The sequence below is a fragment of the Ovis canadensis genome, chromosome 5 (genome assembly GCF_042477335.2).
Source record: "Ovis canadensis isolate MfBH-ARS-UI-01 breed Bighorn chromosome 5, ARS-UI_OviCan_v2, whole genome shotgun sequence".
Taxonomy (NCBI): domain Eukaryota; kingdom Metazoa; phylum Chordata; class Mammalia; order Artiodactyla; family Bovidae; genus Ovis; species Ovis canadensis.
Window position 1 is genome coordinate 86,318,667 of NC_091249.1, and position 24,733 is coordinate 86,343,399.

The 24,733-nt window shown below is 37.1% G+C and overlaps 1 protein-coding gene across 3 annotated transcripts in view; it reads left to right on the forward strand.

Annotated features, from left to right (window-relative positions):
- The first annotated feature begins 3,306 nt into the window (after positions 1 to 3,306).
- Positions 3,307 to 24,733, forward strand: part of GABRG2 (gamma-aminobutyric acid type A receptor subunit gamma2) — a 130,746-nt gene continuing 109,319 nt past the window's right edge. For all 3 annotated transcript variants that reach the window (XM_069592546.1, XM_069592547.1, XM_069592548.1), the window contains exon 1: positions 3,307 to 3,413. In XM_069592546.1, coding sequence (XP_069448647.1) covers positions 3,307 to 3,413 — 107 coding nt within the window. The remainder of the gene's footprint in view (positions 3,414 to 24,733) is intronic.

Sequence of the window (24,733 nt, forward strand, 5' to 3'; positions counted from 1 at the left end):
TGAAGTCTCTTACAAATACCAGTGAATATGTATGTGGTTAAATCTTAGAAAATGTGTTAAGATACTATTCTTTTTTTCAAATAGCAGCCACCAGATAGGAAGGATCCACCAAGGCAAACTGCAACTTGCAAGCCACAAATAGCATAGTTAAAATTGTACCCAGATTTTAATAGTATAATTTCCTCTATAGATTTCTCAATATGCTGGCATGTGTTCCATTATTGAAATAACTTGTAATTTACAGGGATCATTATGATACCACTAAGGAATCAAATCTGAATTACTACTTTGTGAATGTGATAGCATTCATTCTCACTGCTTAGCTATGCTTGTCACTAAGTTCAAAGAAAAAAAATAACCTACATTGGAAAATTGGAAATGTTCTGTTTGGTAGAAGACAGAATTGTCACATCAGTTTTTATTTGCAGCTTAATGGTCTGTATATCAGTTCAGTTTGGCCTCCTGTGTATTTGAAAAATTAGGATATTTCTTATAATTGTATTCCTGTTTCCTCTGGCAACTGACTGGAACAGAACAGTGGCAACGCCATTCAGATGGGGTACAAGCCCTCCAGTGTGCATGGTTTCCACTACTATCCTGATTCAGAGCTAGCTCTTCCTTTTCTTTTTTCACTTCTCTCACTTGCTTAGTTTTTGTAGGAATGTGAACATGTAAGCTTTGGCCTACAAAAATATGATAGAATGTCTTAACTGAAAATAAATACACAGCTATTAACAACGTAGACTTGTTTTCTAAAATAAGAAAAAAAAAAAAGGATAAATATAAGGAGGGCCAAAATTCCTCACAGTGCAGTAAGGAATAAGAAAATTGCAAAGGAAGATATTTTCATTTTTTTCTGTCTCTAAGTTAATCACCACCACCAAAAAAAAAAAAAAAAGTTGACTACTACATGTGAATGCTGTTGTTGTTTTAATTGGATTTTGTTCAAATGCCATAAATAACTTTCTAAATTCTGAAGGCATGCAGGTTTCCAGGCATGTCTGTTAGGCGTCAGAATATGACGCCTCAGTCTAAAGGAAGCCAACAGTTTTTCTCTCTACTGTCGTTAAGTGTATTTTATGTTTGCAGATGAAGTGTGCATCTACTCATCACATGTTGTATTCCTATGCATCCTGGACTCTTTACTCAAGTTCCTTACCTGGAAGAGTTTCTTGTAGAAGAGGCACTAGTTTTGGACTGGCCCCCTGCTGTGTTCCAGGAAGGGGTCTGACTGATCCTCTTCACTTGGAATTTTTCATGAACATCTTTGCTATGGCCTCAGTGTTGCAGGAACCTTGAAACACTCCTCCACTTGCTTCTCCATGATGAGAGAATGGGGTTTCCTCTGCAGTGGATGAACTAAGTTGACATAAAAGGATATCTCCCATGTATCAGTATCCATGGTAACATTCTAGACAAGAAAGAAGCATGCTAACATCACTCTTCCACTCCAGAAATTTTCAGAATTATCACCAAGCAAAACAACAAAAGTCCCCACAGAGTAAATAGAATTCCCTTTATATTGTTAATGTCACCTTGACCTTCCCCTTTATCCACCGTCCTGTCAAGAAGCAGGCCCCTATTCTGTGGTCTATAGTCTTTCAGTCAGTTCAGTTCAGTCGCTCAGTCATGTCTGACTCTTTGTGACCCCATGAATCGCAGCACGCCAGGCCTCCCTGTCCATCATCAGCTCCCCGAGTTCACTCAGACTTGCGTCCATCAAGTCAGTGATGCCATCCAGCCATCTCATCCTCAGTCGTCCCCTTCTCCTCCTGCCCCCAATCCCTCCCAGCATCAAAATCTTTTCAAGTGAGTCAACTCTTCACATGAGGTGGCCAAAGTTCTGGAGTTTCAGCTTTAGCATCATTCCTTCCAAAAACACCCAGGATTGGTCTCCTTCAGAATGGACTGGTTGGATCTCCTTGCAGTCCAAGGGACTCTCAAGAGTCTTCTCCAACACCACAGTTCAAAAGCATCAATTCTTCAGTGCTCAGCCTTCTTTACAGTCCAACTCTCACATCCATACATGACCACAGGAAAAACCATAGCCTTGACTAGACGGACCTTAGTCAGCAAAGTAATGTCTCTGCTTTTGAATATGCTATCTAGGTTGGTCATAACTTTTCTTCCAAGGAGTAAGCATCTTTTAATTTCATGGCTGCAATCACCATCTGCAGTGATTTTGGAGCCCCAAAAAATAAAGTCTGACACTGTTTCCCCATCTATTTCCCATGGAATGATGGGACCAGATGCCATGATCTTCATTTTCTGAATGTTTAGGCAGCTATTTTCATGCATTTATATTTATATTATTTAATATCCAAGTAGTTTGTATCTTTACACTTTCACTAGGGATGGAGAGCAGAAGGAGGAGGAGTGAATACTGAGGAGCATAGATTTTTCTTGTTTTGTAATTCTATCAATGTTTTCTCCCTTCATTCAAGTGAAAAATTCACTGAATCTGTTTTCTTAATGGATGGTTTACAGAGAAACAACCACTCCTCCCCCAACACCTGCTCCCCCTTCCCCTACGATGTAACCATGATTTCTAATGTTGCGTGATTTTAAATAAGGATTCTTGGCAGATTTGAAGAGACACCTTCTGTCACTGGTGATATAGTATACAAATTGCTAAAGCATCTCTTGTCCCCAGGAAAGCCTCTCTGCATGCATGTGTGTGCACCAAAGAGTTAAACAGTGCTGGCAAGACACCACGCATGTGTTAATTCCTTCTGCAGCAGCACGCATCGCTTCCACTTTGACCTCATAGTTAATCTGCGTGATGGTTAATCACGCAGAGACTCGAGTATTTCTTTTAAACACATACACACACCCCCAACACACATACATACTTGCTGCCCTCTAAAAGAAAAAGCAAAGCAAAGCAAACATAAACAAACCTAAAACGATGGACCTGGGAGAATATGTGTGAATGGTGGTGGTGGTGGGGGGGGGGGGGACATGAATATGTGTAAGAGTGTGCCCGCGTTTCTCATTCTCTTATTTGTCTCCTATGCCTCTCTCCCTGTACCCTCCCCCTGCCTCAATTATATTATTCCCCTAGACTTGAAAGCTGCTCCCTGAGCTGATGCTTTGATGGTATCTGCAAGCGTTTGTGCTGATGTTATTTCTGCCCCCTGAATATTAATTCCCGAAGCTGGTAGCAATACAGCTCCCCAGTGACGGACCTACTAGAGGCAGGTGGGGGGAGCTACCATCAGATCATAAGCATAATAATAATACAAAGGGGAGGGATTCTTCTGCAACCTAGAGGCTAAAGGCAGGGGAGGAAAAAAAAAAAAAACGATGAGTTTGACAAATATATGGAGCACAGGAAGCTCAGTCTACTCGACTCCTGTATTTTCACAGAAAATGACGGTGTGGATTCTGCTCCTGCTATCGCTCTACCCGGGGTAAGATATGCCCTTTTCGGCGTCGTTTTGTTTCAGAGAGGTGGGGGAAGGGGTGAGGACCGAGGAACTAGGGAGACCACCCAGATTTAAAAGACTCTTCTGGGATTTGGGGCTTTGTTATTTAGAAGAATGTGAATATGTGGGGCAGGAAAAGGAGGGAGAAAAAAGGAAGGTCACTTTCGTTTATTTATTTATTTAATGGGTTTTATTTCTTTCTTTTAGAATGGAAACGCTAACGCCATAAAGACTTTGCGTTTGGGGAGTAGCATTTTGATAGTACTGCAATCTGATGTCTAGGTGGGCTGTGCTGATACATGCTGGCATTTGAGGCCATGTTGGAGGCGTTTGGGTGGGGGTCTGGAAGAGAAAACTACAAATGGGGTCCTGGCGTACACCCGGCAGATGTGTTTGTCTGTGTGTGTGTTGGGGGATGGGTTCTGCTCCTGTGACCAAAGTATCTCTTGTTTTTGCACCTGAGCGGTCTTAAGATCAGTGAGCCAGGTTTTCTATACAGCCCCATTGACCTGGCAGCAGACTCCCTGGTCGGGTAACATGGTTCAGCACCAGGGACAGCAGTCCTGTCAGGGCCAAAGGAAAAGAAGCTTGTCTAATCCCATAAGACAACTTTATATTTACACAGGACATTGTCATAGTAAAGACAGGATGCCGATGGAGCAAAGGAGCACTAATGATGTATGGGGACCCTGCTTTGATTATCCTTTCCCCCTCCTTGAGATAGGAGGGGCACTGTTGGGCATGGGGTGGAGAATGTAATTAATGCATGGAGGGATATAGGTCTAGAAAAGAGTTGGCTTTGCTGCAGTGTTGAAAAATATGCTGAGCCAGGTAAATGTGATGCCAAATTGGGAAGTTAGGCATTAATGTCTTAGAGCCTTATTGCACTGAATGGAAAAGATGGGAAAGGATAGTGTTGTGAAGTGTTTTGCACCTAATTTTTTTTTTTAACTTCATTGCACCAAAGATATCAAGGAAATATCCCTTCACATATAGTTCATCATTTATCCACCCACAAAAACAACCCCCCTGACCCAACACACACCATCAGAATTTTCAACCAGATCCAAAGGCAGGTTAGAGGTCTATTGTACTTATATTAGTTGCACTCTTCTTTACTGTCACTTTGAGACAAAACTCTAAAAATATCACCCCTAACCCTTACTCAAAAAAAAGAAAAGAAGAAAAACTAGCTTTAGAAGAAACCAAGCCATTGCCTAAGGTTTTCCTGGGAGTTGACACTGTTATGTAGTAGTTGTAATAAAGGGAGGTAAAAGAGATGAAGGTTAAAATATTTTTTTATTTTATTGGAAAGCTAACTTTGTTGATCCTGCATTTTCTGAAGTAGATAATGAGAGGGAAAGATTTCAGTAAAAAGGAGACCCAAGCATAACAAGGAGTGAAAGTCTCTCTTTGGAGTTTCCAAGTAGACAGAAGGGCCTGCTTAATCTACCAGTACTTTTCATACCTTCCCGCATTACTATAAAAATTGAATGCATTTTCTTTAAGAGTGTCAGATTAAGTAGCTTTCTCAGAAGAGGGCCTTTTACTGAAAATAGTTTATGTGTTATGCATTTTATTGGCATACTGGAAAAACAATGTTTTTAATTAAAAATTACACACATTTTACTATTTAATGTAGTATGTAGCCTTTAATTTGTTTCAGAAATTAGGGAATTTATAGTTACTTGTTGATAGTAGGAACATGAGAATGATGTTTTTCTATTTATGAAACCTGTGGATTAAAATACACTTTCCTTCCCACACACTTATATTCATTTTAGTAAGCAACTTTATACTTAAATAGATGAGTACATTTTTATGTATTTTATCTCCAAGGGACTTATTTTAACCAAAAACATGCAATTTTATTATTATTTGTAAGAGTATCAAATTTAAGATGTCTTCTTATAGGAACAGTCCTACCTTTTCTCAGTAATGACAGAGAATGGAGTCATTGTAGCTTGGTGCAGAGAATGTGATCAGAGTTTCAGTTTGTTGCAATCCCATAAAAAGGGGAAAAAAAGCCATTTGAATGGCTGAATAGAACAGGATGAAAATTGTAGCTTTGATCTCTGAAGCTGATCCTGAAGAAGGACAGCAAGTGACTATAAAAATGTGAGTTTCTAGGAGAAATTCAAAAAAGGCTTTTTGGGTAAACAGTGGTAGTAGAATTAGAAATTTGAAGGAATATTAAAAAAATTAATGACTTTTTATTTACATAACTTCAAAGAATAAATTTCCCTCATTAAAAATGACTAAATTAATTAGATTGTGTCTCTACAAAAGTAAAACAAGGGGGAATGTGAATCATTGGCATGAGGATGTTTATTGCTAAAATCTCTTATGTGGGGGATAATTAATTTCTGAAACCCCAAACTATCTAAACTGTCACATATCTTTTATACAATGCTATCATATGAATCATCTGGGATACTTTCTAAACTTGTATGATTCTTGAACCAAACAGGCTTGTTGTTTCCTATCTTTCCAAATTTTCCACTTGGCCTTATTAAAAAAGAAAAATCAAAATCACTTTCTCAGCATATTTACTTGCTTAGTTATAGATATAACATTTCTAGTAGTGTCTACCCTGAGACAAACATCTATCTGGGGGGTGGGGGGGAATGAGAGAGAGACATTTATCACTCAGTATTTCCCAGGATGCAGCTGCCTACTACCTTCTAGACAAAACATCTGGACGGTAGGTAGAAATTTAAAAATCAGCTTTTAATTTAGTTACATAAATGCATCTGATACCTTAGACTCAGTTTAGAATAATCTCCTCTAGATAATTGAATTACAGACTATTTAGTGATAGAGGCCTCTGTTCTATACATTTTAAAATTTGCATCATATCAACAAGGATTTCTCTTCAAACTGGAAGAATGTAAGACTGAGTTTAGAGATTTTATCTTTGTTGTGAATATTATTTTGCTAGGACCGTGACTAGAATAACTTCCTAGTAATTCCAAGACAGACTTTCTACAATTTAAGTACAAATAGGCTTTACCAGGGCTTCCCTGATAGTTCAGTTGGTAAAGAATCCACCTGCAATGCAGGAGACCCTGGTTTGATCCCTGGGTTGGGAGGATCCCCTGGAGAAGGGAATGGCTACCCATTCCAGTATTCTGGCCTGGAGAATACTACTGAATGACTTTCATAGGCTTTACTGAAATGACATAATTCTTGTTGAAGAGAAGCAGAATTTACCAACCCAAAATATGCCTCTTTGGCATAAGGATTATTTTAGGCTTATTATTTTTAACAAACAGCAGATACAGGTGTGAAGCTTAAAACTGAGTGGAAGTTACCTTTTGTAAGAGGCATTCAAATAACAGAAATCGCCATTTGTATGAGTATCTCCATCCCTGTACCAGAAAGAAGAGTGTGGCTAAATAGCTAGAAACTTACCAATGGTGAAGGCAGAGACTTGAATCTGCCTAACAACTATCCCCTTGTTGACAGTGCTTTACTCAATAAGTGCCCTTAACTGGCTCCCTTGCTCACAACATCTTTTGTCTTTAACCAGACACTGTATGTAAGGAGGTGGCTTGGGCCATTTGAAGGACTTAGCTTTCCTGGGTATCTCCTATGTATACAGAAAGTATACATGTTATTACATTTCTGTTTCCTATTTTTTTTTCTTTTCTCTTGTGAATCGTATTAATGCAATGATGTCTCAACCAAGAATCTACAAGTGTAGAAGGAAAATTATTTTCCTCTCCTACATGACTGTCCAAGATCAAAGACCTTGGAAGACTGGGAAAAACTGTAGAGTTAGTGCATTTCAGGAACTGTTTGACCATCACAGGTGTCCAAACAATTTAAGTGCTTAAAGATACAGGATTTCAGTAGTGGTGGGCACATTTCTTATTCAGGCAATTATGAAAGAAAGAATTCATCCTCTTGCTACTGGTTATAAGAAGTCCATGTGGGTTATAAAAGACTTATGTGACTTCTTCAAAGTCAGAAACCAAATAGTTACAATGTAACATCAATCTCAGATTTTCCAATCTACTTCTGTCATGTGTATACATACACTGAACCAGATTTTACATATTAATATATGGATTTTAATGAACATACACAAAGTTATGCAATCTATTTCAATGTATAAAATATATTTATTTTATATCATGTATATATATATATATGTATATACACACACACACACAAAATTTTACTAACATTTGTTAAGTAGTTTTTGTCAACCACATTTGACTTGGAAACCAAGATTATAGAGACATTAGACTTGCTTAAAAGCAACAGATAATTAGAAGTAACAAAATAATGATTAAGTATGTATGTGGATAGAAATAGAGGTTTATAATGATAAATGTGTACATTTATATACACTTCACGCCATCCTGGGGCTCGTTCCTGTGTCGCTTGGTGGGAGTTTTCCAGGAACCAGGTGTGGCTGTCACTCCAGTTTCCCCCACCCTCCTCCTCCCCACCCCGGCACTGCTAGTAGCAGTGAGTTAAGGTGAGTTCCACGCATGACCTGCCGACTGCGTTGGTGCAACTGGAGCTTTCTCCTTTCTGTGGCTGCCAGCATTCACCACCTACTTACTTATCATCTCATCACTTTGCCCCAGACCCCTTTTCCTGAAGCGGGATCTCAGAAGGCCTGTCACCTCCCTGCCTTGTCTCTTGGGCCATAGCCACTCTGACCTTGATGCGTCCTCTGCTAAATATGACTTTTCTGTATAAATAAAAGGTGATTTGGCGTGTTCTCTCAAAAAATATTTTAGAATTATATGTTCATACATGATAATGGTAACTGGTTACATTTTATATCTGTCACTATTTTCCAAATTTTGTTTTCTCTTTTGTTTTTTTCTTCTGATTTTTTCCATCAGGTTCATTTGCTCAGTACTGCTTACTTATAAATGTAGTTAACTGATCAATTTTAATTGTTATAATTATCTGATTCTACCATCATACAGTAGAAGCTAGTATGGATATACATTCTATTAGCCCATTACATAACTTTAAAGATTGAATTTACCTAGTATGTGGCTTGAGGTCCTCAGTCTGCATCAGTCATTCCATTTTAAAATTTATCTTGTACTTTTGATTGAAAGCTCTAAAAGAAATAATCCAGTATTCAGTTATTTTATTAGTTAAATAACATATTAAATGATGTCATTTAATACCTGGGAAAAATGTTTAGAAAGTGTATTTTCTTAATTGTTATGTGTAACTAAAGCATAGTTTAACCTGCAATTCAGTCATTACCCAAAAAGTTAACCTCTCCTTGTCATCCCATTTTCAAAAAAAAACTTGATCTTCTATTGAGAAAATTTATAGGATGACTTGTTGAATGTTGTCTCATAGTTTTCCTATAAAAATTCTATATTGAGGCAACCATACTGAATATGAAAGTAGAAAAAAATGTTGCTGCTTCAATATCTGGATATCTTTATCTTCAGTGTGTAGATATTTAAAGTTAACAGTTTTAATCCCCTCAATCATATAAGCAACAGCTTGATTAACTTCTTTGGTATGTGAAAACTTAAAGTGCTTTTTTCATTTCTAGAGGAAAACAATTTACACTTTCCAGATATTGGGGCTTTTTTTCCCTGAGACTGTTGGTGTGCACATTTTTTCTCCTTCTATATCTTTGTAAGTTAGATGAGGAAAAGAATATTTTACTTTTCTGACTTTTAAAAATAAGACATAGAATAGTTCTGAAAATAGTCCAACTTTTCCTGAATTTTGGTGGTGGAGTAGGGGTTAAGATTTCCCCAGTCATATATTTCTAGTGCAATACACCACACCATTCACCTATAGTCTTCCTTTTTCTCTGTAAAAATAAGAAAAATACTTGGATTGTTTTGAGATGTAAAAGACCTCTCCAGTTTGCTTTACTGAGAAGGTTATTTGCTATTCATTTCTTCTGTATTCTAGGGAAAATGTATCTTTTAAAAGGAAACAAACAAACAAAAAAACACTTTTAAGTTACAGATTAGTGATTTAGGGTAAAAATAAAATTTAACTCCAAATCACATTAATCCCTACAGTGTAAAATAAGAGGGCAAATATGGTAATAATTCTATATTATTATGAAATCATTATGTAACTCTCAAGATAAAGTGCTATGTAAATGCTAAATAAGTAGTCCTGATATTACATTCTCTACTTATTTATAAATAAAACCATATGAATACCAAATAACATAATAGTGGAGAAAACAAAAGGTGCTTTTTAAGCCAAGGTCCTTGAAATAATTGAAACCCTGCCATGAACACAAGTATCGTAGTAGAACCAAAGTCTATGTAGTGAGACAGATAAATAACAAGTTCTATAATTTATTTAGGCACATTTAAATTAAATGGCCAAAACAAACTGAATATAACTTGTCAATATAACCTTAGTAGAAAGAAATAAATGCCCTGTGTTCTTTTGTGCAGGTTAACAGTCCCTTTTTATAAATTGCTTTTGAAAACACATTTGAGATACAGTAAGTAAGGGAAAAACTCAAGATATAAACTATAGAAGTGACTAGTATTTCAGCTAGTTCTATGCTAGTAACTGGGTATATAACTATGGGGTAGCAAAAGCCATAATTCTGTCCTCATGGAGTTTGCAGTCTCTTGGGGTGGCAGGCAATGATCAAAGTTTTACTAAGTTTTACCTTAGGTAAATACTACACAGCAAAGTCATATGGTGCTATTAGAGACTATGACAGTTTTCTAACTGGTGAAAGCATAGGACCGAGAAATTAAGTTAGATCCACAAACTAGCTAAAACGGATCTACAATCATCTCATCTGTTGGTTTTAATATTTCAACATCCTTTTCTTTGTTATAATAGTTATTGCTGGGTTGTTGTTGGTTTTTTTTGTTTTTTTTTTTTAACCTCAGTTGAAGAGGTTTTTTTTTTTTTCACTTAAAAATGAGTGGTATTTTTTGGAAGAAAAGTGGTGAAAAATTTTTAATGTTCTAAAAACAATTTCATTTTTTACTATTTAAAAGTTATGTAGTAGACTAGAACTATGTTAAGGATAATTAAATAATGTAGTACATCATATGTGACATTATTTTAACACAAACTAAATTTACCAATCAATGGCCAGTTGAAAGGCTTATGCTCTGCTCATCCCCATCCAGTAAATAGGTCTTCAAGTTACAGATGCGTAAAAGTAGATTTATTATCCTACCACTGCCTCCAGCTGAGGCATCTTCCCTGATTCTTTGTCAATCCAATATAGTCAACTACGTCAAATGGGGAAAAGCAGACACATACACACAGCCATCTTAAATATAAATACCTGTTGAGCATCAATTAAATTCAGAGTTGGATACAATATGATAAAAAACAGTGAGAGTTTTGAAGATTTTAAAATCATGTGCAAAATGTACTGTGTATGAACTTTAAAAATATGTACAGAAGGAGACTGTGGGGCATGCAGGATTTCAGTTCGGAGACCATGAATTGAACTTGGGCCATGGCAGTGAAAGCCGAGAATCCTATCTACTAGGCCACCGGGGAACTCCCTCAGTTACTTTTCAATAATAATAAACTATAATCTTTGAGCAAGAGAATAGATGCTAGGAATTATGTTAATAAATTATCAATTTTTAAAATCTATTTTACCTATTTTATTTTAGTATCTCCTCCCTTCATCTAAGTCTTAGAATAACCAAATATTTATTTAGTTTCTTTAATCATCATTCTGAAAGCCTGGTGTTCTATACTTACGAATGTACACACAAATCTGCAACTTTGGATAATGCCTTTTTTAATCTTATCAAATATATATTATATAAGAGAAATTGAGTAAATACATATTCTTCTTAAATGATTCCAAATGGAAGAATAAGGCCTTTTAAATTTGAGGTGGTAGTGATTGTTGGTGGTAATAACTTGAGATACTAATCATATATTTCTTATTCTTAATGGAAAACTATTTTTCAATAATAGTTCTTAGAAGGAAAATTTAAAGTGATGATTTTTAAAATCAATAGCAATATCTTGATAATTCCAGGTAAAAATTATTATTTAACCAAATTATCTCCCTTTAACTTTGTTAATAAACATCCACATTCTTTATTTTAAAATTAGTTCTTAATAATTTTCAGAAAAAACTTCCAAATTTTAAAAAAGTATACATTTGAAATTGATTATTCTTCATTAACTTCATCAACAAATATTAAATTACTTAAATAATTACTTTATAAGCTTCATGAGACTTGATGCTTTTGAACTGTGGTGTTGGAGAAGACTCTTGAGGGTACCTTGGACTGCAGGGAGATCCAACCAGTCCATTCTGAAGGAGATCAGCCCTGGGATTTCTTTGGAAGAAATGATGCTAAAGCTGAAACTCCAGTACTTTGGCCACCTCATGCAAAGAGTGGACTCATTGGAAAAGACTCTGATGCTGGGAGGGATTGGGGGCAGGAGAAGAAGGGGACGACAGAGGATGAGATGGCTGGATGGCATCACTGACTCTATGGACGTGAGTCTGAGTGAACTCCGGGAGTTGGTGATGGACAGGGAGGCCTGGCGTGCTGCGATTCATGGGGTCGCAAAGAGTTGGACATGACTGAGCAACTGGACTGAACTGAACTGAACTGAAGCTTCATAAACCCATTATTTCATTAGTCAAATTATAATAAATTAGAAAAATTTAGACACTTTTAGCTTATTTCTACATCAAGGTAATTTTTATTTTAATTTTTCAGTCAGTTCAGTCACTCAGTGGTGTCCAACTCTGCGAACCCATGAATCGCAGCACACCAGGCCTCCCTGTCCATCACCAACTCCCGGAGTTCACTTAGACTCACATCCAACGAGTCTGTGATGCCATCCAGCCATCTCATCCTGGGTCGTCCCCTTCTCCTCCTGCCCCCAGTCCCTCCCAGCATCAGAGTCTTTTCCAATGAGTCAACTCTTCGCATGAGGTGGCCAAAGTACTGGAGCTTCAGCTTTAGCATCATTCCTTTCAAAGAAATCCCAGGGTTAATCTCCTTCAGACTGGACTGGTTGGATCTCCTTGCAGTCCAAGGGACTCTCAAGAGTCTCCTCCAACACCACAGTTCAAAAGCATCAATTCTTCGGTGCTCAGCCGCCTTCACAGTCCAACTCTCACATCCATACATGACCACAGGAAAAACCATAGCCTTGACTAGACGGAACTTAGTTGGCAAAGTAATGTCTCTGCTTTTGAATATACTATCTAGGTTGGTCATAACTTTTCTTCCAAGGAGTAAATGTCTTTTAATTTCATGGCGGCAGTTACCATCTGCAGCAATTTTGGAGCCCCAAAAAATAAAGTCTGACACTGTTTCCACTGTTTCCCCATCTATTTCCCATGAAATGATGGGACCAGATGCCATGATCTTCGTTTTCTGAATGTTGAGCTTCAAGCCAACTTTTCTACCCTCCTCTTTCACTTTCATCAAGAGGCTTTTTAGCTCCTCTTTGCTTTCTGCCGTAAGGGTGGTATCATCTGCGTATCTGAGGTTATTGATATTTCTCCCGGCAATCTTGATTCCAGCTTGTGTTTCTTCCAGCCCAGTGTTTCTCATGATGTACTCTGCATGTAAGTTAAATAAGCAGGGTGACAATATACAGCCTTGATGTATTCCTTTTCCTATTTGGAACCAGTCTGTTGGTCCATGTCCAGTTCTAAGTGTTGCTTCCTAACCTGCATACAGGTTTCTCAAGAGGCAGGTCAGGTGGTCTGGTATTCCCATCTCTTGAAGAATTTTCCATAGTTTATTGTGATCCACACAGTCAAAGGCTTTGGCATAGTCAATAAAGCAGAAATAGATATTTTTCTGGAACTCTCTTGCTTTTTCCATGATCCAGCGGATGTTGGCAATTTGATCTCTGGTTCCTCTGCCTTTTCTAAAACCAGCTTGAACGTCAGGGAGTTCACGGTTCACGTATTGCTGAAGTCTGGCTTGGAGAATTTTGAGCACTACTTTACTAGCATGTGAGATGAGTGAAACTGTATGGTAGTTTTGCCTTTCTTTGGAATTGGAATGAAAACTGACGTTTTCCAGTCCTGTGGCCACTGCTGAGTTTTCCGAACTTGCTGGCATATTGAGTACAGCACTTTCACAGCATCATCTTTCAGGATTTGAAATAGCTCAACTGGAATTCCATCTCCTCCACTAGCTTTGTTCATAGTGATGCTTTCTAAGGCCCATTTAACTTCACATTCCAGGACATCTGGCTCTAGATTTTAATTTTTATAACTTAAATTTTTATTTTATATTGGAATATCATTTATTACCAATGCCACATTAGTTTCAAGTGTGCAGCAAAATGATTCAGTTATACTTATACAAGTGTCTATACTTTCTCAGGAGATGGCAATGGCAACCCTTTCCAGTACTCTTGCCTGGAAAATCCCATGGGCAGAGAAGCCTGGTAGGCTGCAGTCCATGGGGTTGCAAAGAGTCAGACACGACTGAGCAACTTCACTTTCACTTTTCACTTTCATGCATTAGAGAAGCAAATGACAACCCGCTCCAGTGTTCTTGCCTGGAGAATCCCAGGGACGGGGGAGCCTGGTGGGCTGCCATCTATGGGGTCACTCAGAGTCGGACATGACTGACATGACTAGCAGCAGCAGCATACTTTCTCAATTCCTTTCCCATTTAGGTTATTACAGAATATTTAGCAGAGTTCCTTGGGCTGTATACTGTAGGTCCTTGTTGGTTATCTATTTTAAATACAGCAGTATGTACATGTCAATCCCAAACTCCCTATCTATCACCTCCTTGACCTTTCCCACCCTGGTAACTGTAAATTCATTTTCTACTTCTGGAATCTGTTTCTGGTGTGTAAATAAGTTTATTAGCATCTGATTCTGCATATAAGGGCTTCCCTGATAGCTCCGTTGGTAAAGAATTCACCTGCAATGCAGGAGACCCCGGTTCAATTCCTGGGTTGGGAAGATCCGCTGGAGAAGGGATAGGCTACCCACTCCAGTACTCTTGGGATTTCCTTGTGGCTTAGCTGGTAAAGAATCTTCTTGCAATGCGGGAGATCTGGGTTCGATCCCTAGGTTGGGAAGATCCCCTGGAGAAGGGAAAGGTTACCCACTCCAGTATTCTGGCCTGGAGAATTCCAAGGACTGTAGAGTCCATGGGGTCACAATGAGTCAGACATGACTAAGTGACTTTCACTTTCACTTTCTTTCTGCATATAAGCAATTTCATATGATATTTATCCTTCTGTGTCTGTTACTTCACTTAGGATGATAATCTCTAGGTCCATCCATGTTTCTATAAATAGCGTTATTTCATTCTTTATAATATCTGAGTAATACTCAATTGTATATATGTCCCACATCATCCCGTTCATCTGTCAATGAATATTTTGGTGCTTCCACGTCTTTGCTATTGTAAACAGTGAGGCAGGGAACACTGGGGTGCATGCATCCTTTAAAATCAAGTTTTTCTCCATATACATGTCTAGGAGTGGGATTGCTAGTCATGTGGTAGTTTTATTTTTAATTTTTTAAGGAACCTCCATACTGTTTTCCGTAGTGGCTGAACCAATTTACATTCCCATCAACAGTGTAGAATGGTTCCCTTTTCTCCACACGCTCCCCAGCATTTATTGTTAGACTTTTTGATGATGGCCATTCTGACTGGTGTGAAGTGGTACCTCATTATAGTTTTGATTTGCATTTCTCTAGTAATTAGCAGTGTTGAGCATCTTTTCACATGCCTCTTGGCCATCTGTATGTCTTCTTTGGAGAAATGTCTATTTAGGTTTTCTGCCTATATTTTAATTGGATTGTTTGTTTTTTGATATTGAGCTGCATGAACTGTTTGTAAATTTTGGAGATTAATCCCTTGTCTGTTTCATCCTTTGCAAATATTTTCTCCCATTCCATGGGTTGTCTTTTTGTTTGGCTTATGGTTTCTTTCGCTATGCAAAAGCTTTTGAGTTTAATTAGGTCCCATTTGTTTTGTTTTGTTTTTTCCTTCATTACTCTAGGAGATAGATTGAAAAAGATATTGCTGCAGTTTATGTCAGGATGTTCTGCCTATGTTTTCCTATAAGAGTTTTATAGTGTCCAGCCTTACATTCAGGTCTTTAATCCATGTTGAGTTTATTTTTGTTTATGGTATGATTTGTAAACTGAATTATCTCAGGGAAGTCCCTTAACCCTCTAACCACCATTTGTTTTATATCTGTAAGATATTTAATTGATATTGATATATTGTGATAGGTGATGTTCACGCCTAATAATATGGAGAGTGAATGGTAACAGAAATACAGTCATGTTTATATGTTGTAAGTTTAAACATCTTTCACTGTATGCCTTCTGTTATGAAATGATGCTTAAAATATGGTTGAATTTCTCTGTAACTGATTTATCAAACATGCTGGAATTATATAGCTATGGTCTAGAAACTATCTTTCTTTTTAAATATCATCTGTTGAATCTACCCCTCCCCCATCCAATACCACATCTGGACAATATATATCTAATGTCAAAATTTTCCATTCATTTTAGAGTTTGTAATCTCATTTTCAGGTATTAAATTCATCTAAATTGATCCTTCAATCTCTCACTCACTTTAATTTTTTCTTTTTTATTTTTCTGTTCTCTCATCAGGCCTGACTTAGATTTCTGCAGCCCACCTATTACATCATGTTCTAAAGGCTCCTCCTCTTTTTATTATGCTGCTTTTGGCTCTTTTCAAGATTAGGGTCGAGGTAGGAAGGACAGTTACATTTGCAGAAAGATCTTACTGTACTTTCTGGGTGAAAGAGGCCTACATGCTGAGTCATTCTTTCACGGGGGAGTTGGATGGGTTCTGTGAAGCTAACCCTCTTCCTCCTTCCTCCCCCTGGGAACCTTGAGAATTGCACTATTCCCTGACATGGGTCATGCTATAGGGACTTGATGTTTCAGGACAGTCCTTCACTCCACTCCAAAAATACATCCACTCTGACCTTCTACTAGCATTTTCTTACTAGAGTTGCATTATAAACTCTAAATAAACAGTCTTTTCAGGATGATTCCACCATGACTATTTTTCTGGCATCTATTTAGCTCAGGAAGAATGAATGAATGGAAAACAGACTCTGAAAAATTACTTGTCAGCTTCTGAAAGTAATGGTGTTTTTCTGACTCAGATTCACTATAGGGATTGTTCAAACCAGCCTATCTTCTTTAGACTTTTAGAGACCACAGGCCAAATTTTGCTAAGAATTCTCTGTCTGCCCTGTGCTGAAACAGCATTAAGAAGTAAATAATGCAAGTTTTCTGTTTTGGGTAGAGACAGCAGTTATCTCTTAGTCTTCGCTATCTGGTAGACATCTATGCATGAGTTTCTTGACTTTGCTTTTCACTTGCCTTGAGGGAGAGGTGGAACATATGTCACTGTGAGGAGGGAATATGAAACTGCTGCAGCTCTTTCTGCACTTAGGCCAACAACCTTATTCCATAAGAACTGCTCTCTCATTGAATCTTTTAACTTCCATTATATGGTCCCAAACTGGGTAAAAGAAAAAGAATGCAGGACTGGTTTTGGCTTTCTCTAGCAAGTTCTGCCTCTTCTTGGGAATCCATCACATTTGTGTTAAATGAGAGCATAACATTTCTCATTTTTTCTCAGTTCTGTTATGATAACATCTTTTTTTAGTATTTAAGAAAGTATATTTAGTACTATGTTCCCTGTTTGATTCATTTCTTCCTGATATCCACTACTTTATTCACCTTCTTCACATCTTTGCTCAAGTATTGCCTTCTCAGTGCCTACACGGACCATTCAGGGCACTATTGCAAATGTCCCTCAAGCCTGTATTCAGAACTCCAGTTCTCTTCTATGTTTCACCTTTCCTTATTATTTACAGTCTTCAGTACTTAGAAAATTTCTGTATATGACACCTACTGATTTATTGTTTTAATTTTTTACTTTCTGTCTCACTCAGCTAGAATCCAGGATGGACGAGAACAGAGATGCTGTTTCGTCATCTGCTATACTCCAGACTGTTAGAGAAGTGCCTTGCTTCTGATAAATATTCAGTAATTACTGTTTCATGGGGTTGCAAAGAGTCAGACACAACTGAGTGACTGAACTGGAACTGGAAAAGTGAAAGTGAAGTCGCTCAGTCGTGTCCGACTCTTTGCAGCCTCTGTGGACTGTAGCCCTCCAGGCTCCTCCATCCATGGGATTCTCCAGGCAAGAGTACTGGAGTGGGATGCCATTTCCTTCTCCAGGGATCTTCCCGACCCAGGGATCGAACCCGAGTCTCCCTCATTGGAGGCAGACACTTTAACCTCTGAGCCACCAGGGAACTGGAATCACTGTTTAATTAAGTAATAATAATGGCATTTCCCTTTCCCTGAAATTTATCTTCTTAAAAAAAATCTTTTCATCTTTTCCATAGCACCTAAGTCCAGCATACATGGCTGGTGACCAAAACAAAAAAGCAAATCCTACTGTATAGTGCAGTCCGTAAGAGCATAAGCGATGGACCTACACTTCCCTAGCATTCACATTTCTACCCTTGACATTCACTACTTGATGACCATTAGTAAACTTACTTCACTTCACTCATCCTTAGTCTCTTTGTATAAAAATAAAGAAGATAATAATTCCTCTTGTTTATTTTGAGTAGTAATTGACATAATACATTGAACATGACACATAGTAAGCATCTCTTATATGTTGTTGTTATTGTTTTTACTACTACAGGGTCATTATTTATTTCCTGGGATATCCCAAGAGGTACAAGTAGCCTCTCTACCCCTATTAAACTTTGCACTTGGGGAAAGTACAGGAGATGGGTTTTTTGATAAAAATTCTGTAATTCTCTATTCCCTTGTCTTAATTTGTATAAGATGAGAAAATTGGATAAAGCTCCCTAAGTTTCTGGAATGACAATATTGTTCATTCATTTTAGATCAATATCATAGATAATAAAATGTCTATTATGCATGGACCAAGTCCCAGTAGCAATGAAATATGTGCTGAGACATGGGCCTTCTTCCTGAAGACAGTTTCTTAACTATATGCAAAGAAGAGAGAGCTGATATTTTTCTATTCAAGGTTTTGACTGATTCCTCATTTTTTTGTATGTCCCTTATGGATCTGATAACAGAGTGAACGTCACCTCCATCTGTCACCTAGGTTACTGCATCGGCCATCTAATGTACCTTGCTGATGCCAGTTTTGCTGCCTTCTGATTCATTCTCCATACAGCAGAGAAACTTTTTTCCTAACAAGTATTTTCCTAAATACAGATGTAATTTAGATTCAATGAACTGTTAAGAATATAAGTGTAGAGTTAAATTTTCTCAAATGTATGCCACCAGGAAAACCACCACCCATGTGTATATAGCCACACACGTATTAGTTTTCAATATAATGAATGTAAAAAAGAATCAAGCTCTCAAGCACTATGTTAAATGCAGAATGAAAATAAATGCAAAGTAGACAAATTTCCTCCTTCTTGCCTCCTGCCTTCTTGCTATAAATAGTTACTGCATTCCTAATACTTGTTTGGCACTGTACTAGGGATTAGAGATTAAAATGGAATAACAGACATCTTCATAATCCTCTTAGACATTGCAATCTAGGAACAGGCAGATAGTAAATAAATAACTTTCAAATTGTGATAAATGTTACATAACTAAAAGGTGTGATGTGATGAAAAAAGAAACAATCTATATTAGAAAACTCAGGAAAGTCCTATCTGAGTAACAGATAAGAAGTTGAGATTGTAAGCATATTAAAAAAAATTGAGCCATGAAAAGATTGAAGAGAAGCCCTTTCTTATTGTAGGTAAGAGCAGGTTCAAGGGCCTTGAATAGAGGAAAAATTTGGTGTGGGTCAGGAAATAAAAAAATAGCCCACATGCCTAGAGGACAGTGATCATGGATGAAGAGGTCAGGATATAGGATCTGGGAGGCAGAAGGCTACTTCGTGTGATACAGTCTTGTGGCCATAGTGAATATTTTAAATTCAGGAAAATACTTCATATAATAATACCATCAGTTTTGTTCTTATGGAAGAACTGTGTCTCTATGATTTGGGGAATGGTGAGGATTGCAGTTTGCCTAATAATTTTAAGTTGCTTAGTAATTAACTAAACTGTTTACCTATAGCTTCCTTAGAATTATATATAGTGTTGCTCTACATCTTGCTGCAAAATCTTAGCAGGAAAAAAAAAAGATTGATTCTGCTATTATATCAATTACTTAAAACATGGTCATTATTTTGGCATCATTATGAATGCCATAAAAATTATGGCACTATCAAATGATTACACTATATTTAATGTGTATGTTTAAACATGTATTTTTATAAAGATAAATGTTTTGCATCTAAAAAGTGGAAAAGATAGTTTAATTCTAAATTAATAGGTTTTCTGGGGAGCAGTTATTGGCCTGAATGATTTTTAAATTTTAACAGGTTCTCACAGGGAACATTAACAAATGTACATTTATTCCTATCCATAAGATATATTATTGAACTTTATCTACATAAAATAGAACCACAGAAGGTAATACTTCTTAGAGCTTGAAAGATATACAAAAATCTACACATCAAATAAGAAGAAAGAAAGGCTACCATTTTATTAATAAAAAGTTTCCTTTTCCCCAGGGGATTTTTTAGTGCTTAGGCTCACTTACCTCACACTTTAGGAAATTTCACAAAAGTCTCATGTCAAAGAATATTTTGAAAAATTCAGTGATTTACTTTACAGCATAATAGTTTTATTTTTAAGTTAACATACAGACAGAAAACTGACCTGTATCAGTGTACAGTTGTATGAATTTTAACATACATGTAAATTCTTATAATTCAGTATCCCAAATCAGGCTGCTGAACAGTTCTACCATCAGACTAAAAAGTTCCTCCTATAACCCCTTGTAGCCACATCCTTCCCCCACTCTTAACTCCTGGAAACAACGACTACTTCATCACTCTAGTTTTTCTTTTCGGGAATGTCATATGTGTAGATTCAGCATACTGCCTTTGAGAGTCAGCTCAGTTACTGTGGTGTCAGTAAGCACATGAAAAGAAGTCCCACATTACCTTGAGATAAATGCAAGCTAAGACCACAATGTAGTAACACTACACACTGACCAGAATGGGTAAAACAAAAACAATACTGACAAGACCAGGGGTTGGTAAGTACATGGACCAAGTGGAACTCTCATACGTTACTGGGGAGAATTAAAAACAGGGAACAATTTGGCAATTTTGTGTAAGATTAAGTATATAGATAGCATTACTGAACAACCTCACTCTGATTTGCATGGGAGAATTGAAAACTTACATTTTAGAGTAATGGATTTTATATTTATGTGATAATTTTTTTCAGAAATGCTTACATAAATATGATCATATCAAGTTTTCCAGACAAAATAGTGTTTTCCTTTATTTGACTTGAGAATACATTCTTGATTGAATTGATACATTTCTTAATGGTTATATGATCTGCTTTGATTCTACTTGTGACCATGTACCTGAGGATATTGGAAAGACTAGATAGAATGATGATAGGGCCAATGCAGGGAGAAGCATGGATTCTGTGGGAGCTCCTTTTTTAATGTGTGCAACATGTTTGCAATGCCTTGAAAAAGGTAAAAATTCACTACTGAGAAAAGACAGTAAGTTATTCCCTTAAGACATATTCTTTGAAATATGAATTCATTATCCTATAATGATAAAGCAGTCAACCTATTGCGTGACAAGGATCTAAATTTGTAAAAATATAAGTGACACAAATTGACCTTTTTTTCTATCATATAAACTTTTAGTTTCTCTATAAAGCCTGCATGCTGATTTAAAACACCTTTAAGCTTTAGGTAAAGCTGTGATATTTCAAATTCCACTGGGAATTTCTTTTACATTGTTCCAGATTTCTAATAACAAAAGTAATTTTGGACTTTCTATGTTTACCGCCAGCATGGAACTTTTTAAAACAACATCTACTATATTTTCATAGGCAAAAAAGTAATATTTCCAAGTGCTGAGAATAGTGTTCAGCTCATAGACGCTGTCTGTGAATAATAACAAATGAGTGAATAAATATACAACTTCTGGAGTATTCATAATTCTTAATTATGTAAATTTACTTGATGTAGAGTAGAGATAAAATGGACTATTCATGTAATGAAGGGAGAGGGAAGGGGAGGAAGAAAACTACTAGCAACAAAACTGAAACCTAAACTTGATTAACTTTTTTAAGTGATTGATAACACACTGATTTTTATCTAGGGAGAGCCAAATAATGAAAACTTAAGAACAGTCTTCTAAAAGTGGTCACACCACAGGAACAAAGTTCAAATTTGCATGAATTGAACTTAAAAGATTATAGCACAATTTTAGAAAAGAAAAAAAAAATTTTTTCTTTCTCTAAAGAAAAATTCCCAGATTCGTGGTCACTAGGATGTATACATATTGGTAAAATTTCCATATAAAAATGAAAATTCGTTTAGTCCCCTAAACAGATTTGCTCCTAGTTCCAAACATCTGTATATTAACAAAATGAGGATAATATTTCATTTCTTGCTATGACAGAATAACACAAACTATAGCAATATAAATTGTCCATACATCTAAAGTATATTTGAATACATATCTGAATACATGTTGATAATGGATGCATACCCAGGCTTTGTTTTTATAAACTGGTTCTCCAGGACCTGTATACTATTTTGGAACTGTTTGACCTCTTGTTCTGGGACCATGAGAAAATACACATTAGTTCTTCTATCTACCTGTTGCCCAAAGTAAGAGGACAACTTTGAAAGTTCATGTTTATTACCTTCTATTTTGCTAGAAGAGGAAGCAAAAGTTTATCAGTTCAGTTCAGTCACTCAGTCATGGCCAACTCTTTGCAACCCCATGGACTGCAGCACGCCAGGCCTCCATGTCCCTTACCAATTCCCAGAGTTTACTCAAATTCATGTCCATTGAGTTGGTGATGCCATTCAACTATCTCATCCTTTCTCCTTCTCTCTCCTTCAACTTTCACAGCATCAGGATCTTTTCAAATGAGTCAGCTCTTTGCATCAGGTGGCCAAAGTATTGGAGTTTCAGCTTCAACATCAGCCCTTCCAATGAACACCCAGGACTGATCTCCTTTAGGATGGACTGGTTGGACCTCCTTGCAGTGCAAGGGACTCTCAAGAGTATTCTCCAACACCACAGTTCAAAAGCATCAATTCTTCGGTGCTCAGCTTTCTTTTTTTTATATAAATGTATTTATTTTAATTGGAGGCTAATTACATTACAATATTGTATCAGCTTCCTTTATAATCCAATTCTCACATCCATACATGACCACTGGAAAAACCATAGCCTTGACTAGACGGACTTTTGTTGGCAAAGTAATGTCTCTGCTTTTTAATATGCTGTCTAGGTTGGTCATAACTTTCCTTCCAAAGAGTTAACTGTCTTTTTATTTCATGGCTGCAGTCACCATCTGCAGTGATTTTGGAGCCCAAAGAAATAAAGTCTGCCACTGTTTCCACTGTTTCTCTATCTATTTGCTATGAAGTGATGGGACTAGGTGCTGTGATCTTTGTTTTCTGAATGTTGAGCTTCAAGCCAACTTTTTCACTCTCCTCTTTCACTTTCATCAAGAGGCACTTTCTGCCATAAGGGTGGTGTCAGCTGCATATCTGAGGTTATTGATATTTCTCCCGGCAATCTTGATTCCAGCTTGTGTTTCTTTCAGCCCAGCGTTTCTCATGATGTACTCTGCATAGAAGTTAAATAAGCAGGGTGACAATATACAGCCTTGACGTACTCCTTTTCCTATTTGGAACCAGTCTGTTGTTCCATTTCCAGTTCTAACTGTTGCTTCCTGACTTGCATACAGGTTTCTCAAGAGGCAGGTCAGGTGGTCTGGTATTCCCATCTCTTTCAGAATTTTCCAGTTTATTGGGATCCACAGTCAAAGGCTTTGGTATAGTCAATAAAACAGAAATAGATGTTTTATCAGTTCCCCCAAATGTTTTATGTCTAGAGAAAAATATTACTTTTACCATAGAAAGGGAGATGTGGGACTGGTTACAGAGGCATGTTGATAGAAATAACCTTCATATCAAATTGGAGGTGCTGGTAGACAGAGATCAGTCACATTCTACCATGTGACAATGTTTCTGTTATTGCCTTGCACTGTGATTTAAGTGTTGCATTTTTTTTTCTAGCTGTTCAAGTATTTGTCTCCCAAAATAGATGAGATGTGTTTTGATATCAGCATTGTGCACATCTTTCCATCTGCAATGGTACTTTGCACAAAAGATTCTCAAATACAGGCTGATTAACGGAAGGATAGAGAAATCTAAATTCACAAGGCATTATTTCCCAAATCCCACCCCCTTCATGACTCTTGCCACATTTCAGTGACACTAGGCTATGTTTTTACTGACTATTTTTCATAAACCAGTGTCTTTTAAATCTACCTTGTGCTTGTGCTTAGTCACTAATTCACGTCCTCCTCTTGCAACCCCATGGACTGTAGCCCACCAGGCTCCTCTGTCCATGGAATTCTCCAGGCAAGAACACTGGAGTGGGTTGCCATGCCCTCCTCCAGGGGATCTTCCCAAAGCAGGGATCAAACCCATGTCTCCCGCATTGCAGGCGGATGCTTTACCATATGAGCCACTAGGGAATCCCAAGCCATCAGGGAGCCCTTAAATCTAACTAGTTTATTTAATAAACTTAACAAAAGTAATTAAACCCAGGAAATGAGTTTCATTTTTCATAATAGAAGAAAACCATAAAGTAAATACAGTGAAGCCACGACAATGTTATCAAGTTTGCATTATACATTCTTGTCTACCAGAGGTGTAAAGCTTGCTGGTACTCCTCTTGAGAGAAAGTAGGTTAGCGAATTGCAGAATGTGGATAAAGACACATTACAGATAAACTGAGACTTATCTTTAATATGATTGGATGAGCTAGTAGAAAACTGAAATGAGGAAAACTTTCTAATTATAGATTTCAGTATCATTTAACGCTGTGCATCTATGAAACTTAAAATTGCTTTGGATACTAGCAGCGAGTGTCTCAGACTTTTGGAAACACTAATATAAAGTGATCTTAATAAGACATAGGATCCTGATTCAAAATGATGCTAATTTGAATTTTCAGTATACCTTGAAACACTGTAGTAAGTGACATTTATTTGACTTGCTTGAGAGCAGTTACCAACATGCTGTTTATTCAGAAAAGGAAGTCCAAGTAGCTCTGTCATACGCTTGCAGTAGCTCTTCATCCAGGCTGCACCTTAGAGTTAGTGAGTATCATTGCTGCCATCTCATCCTAGTCTAATTAAATTAGTATCTTAAGCAG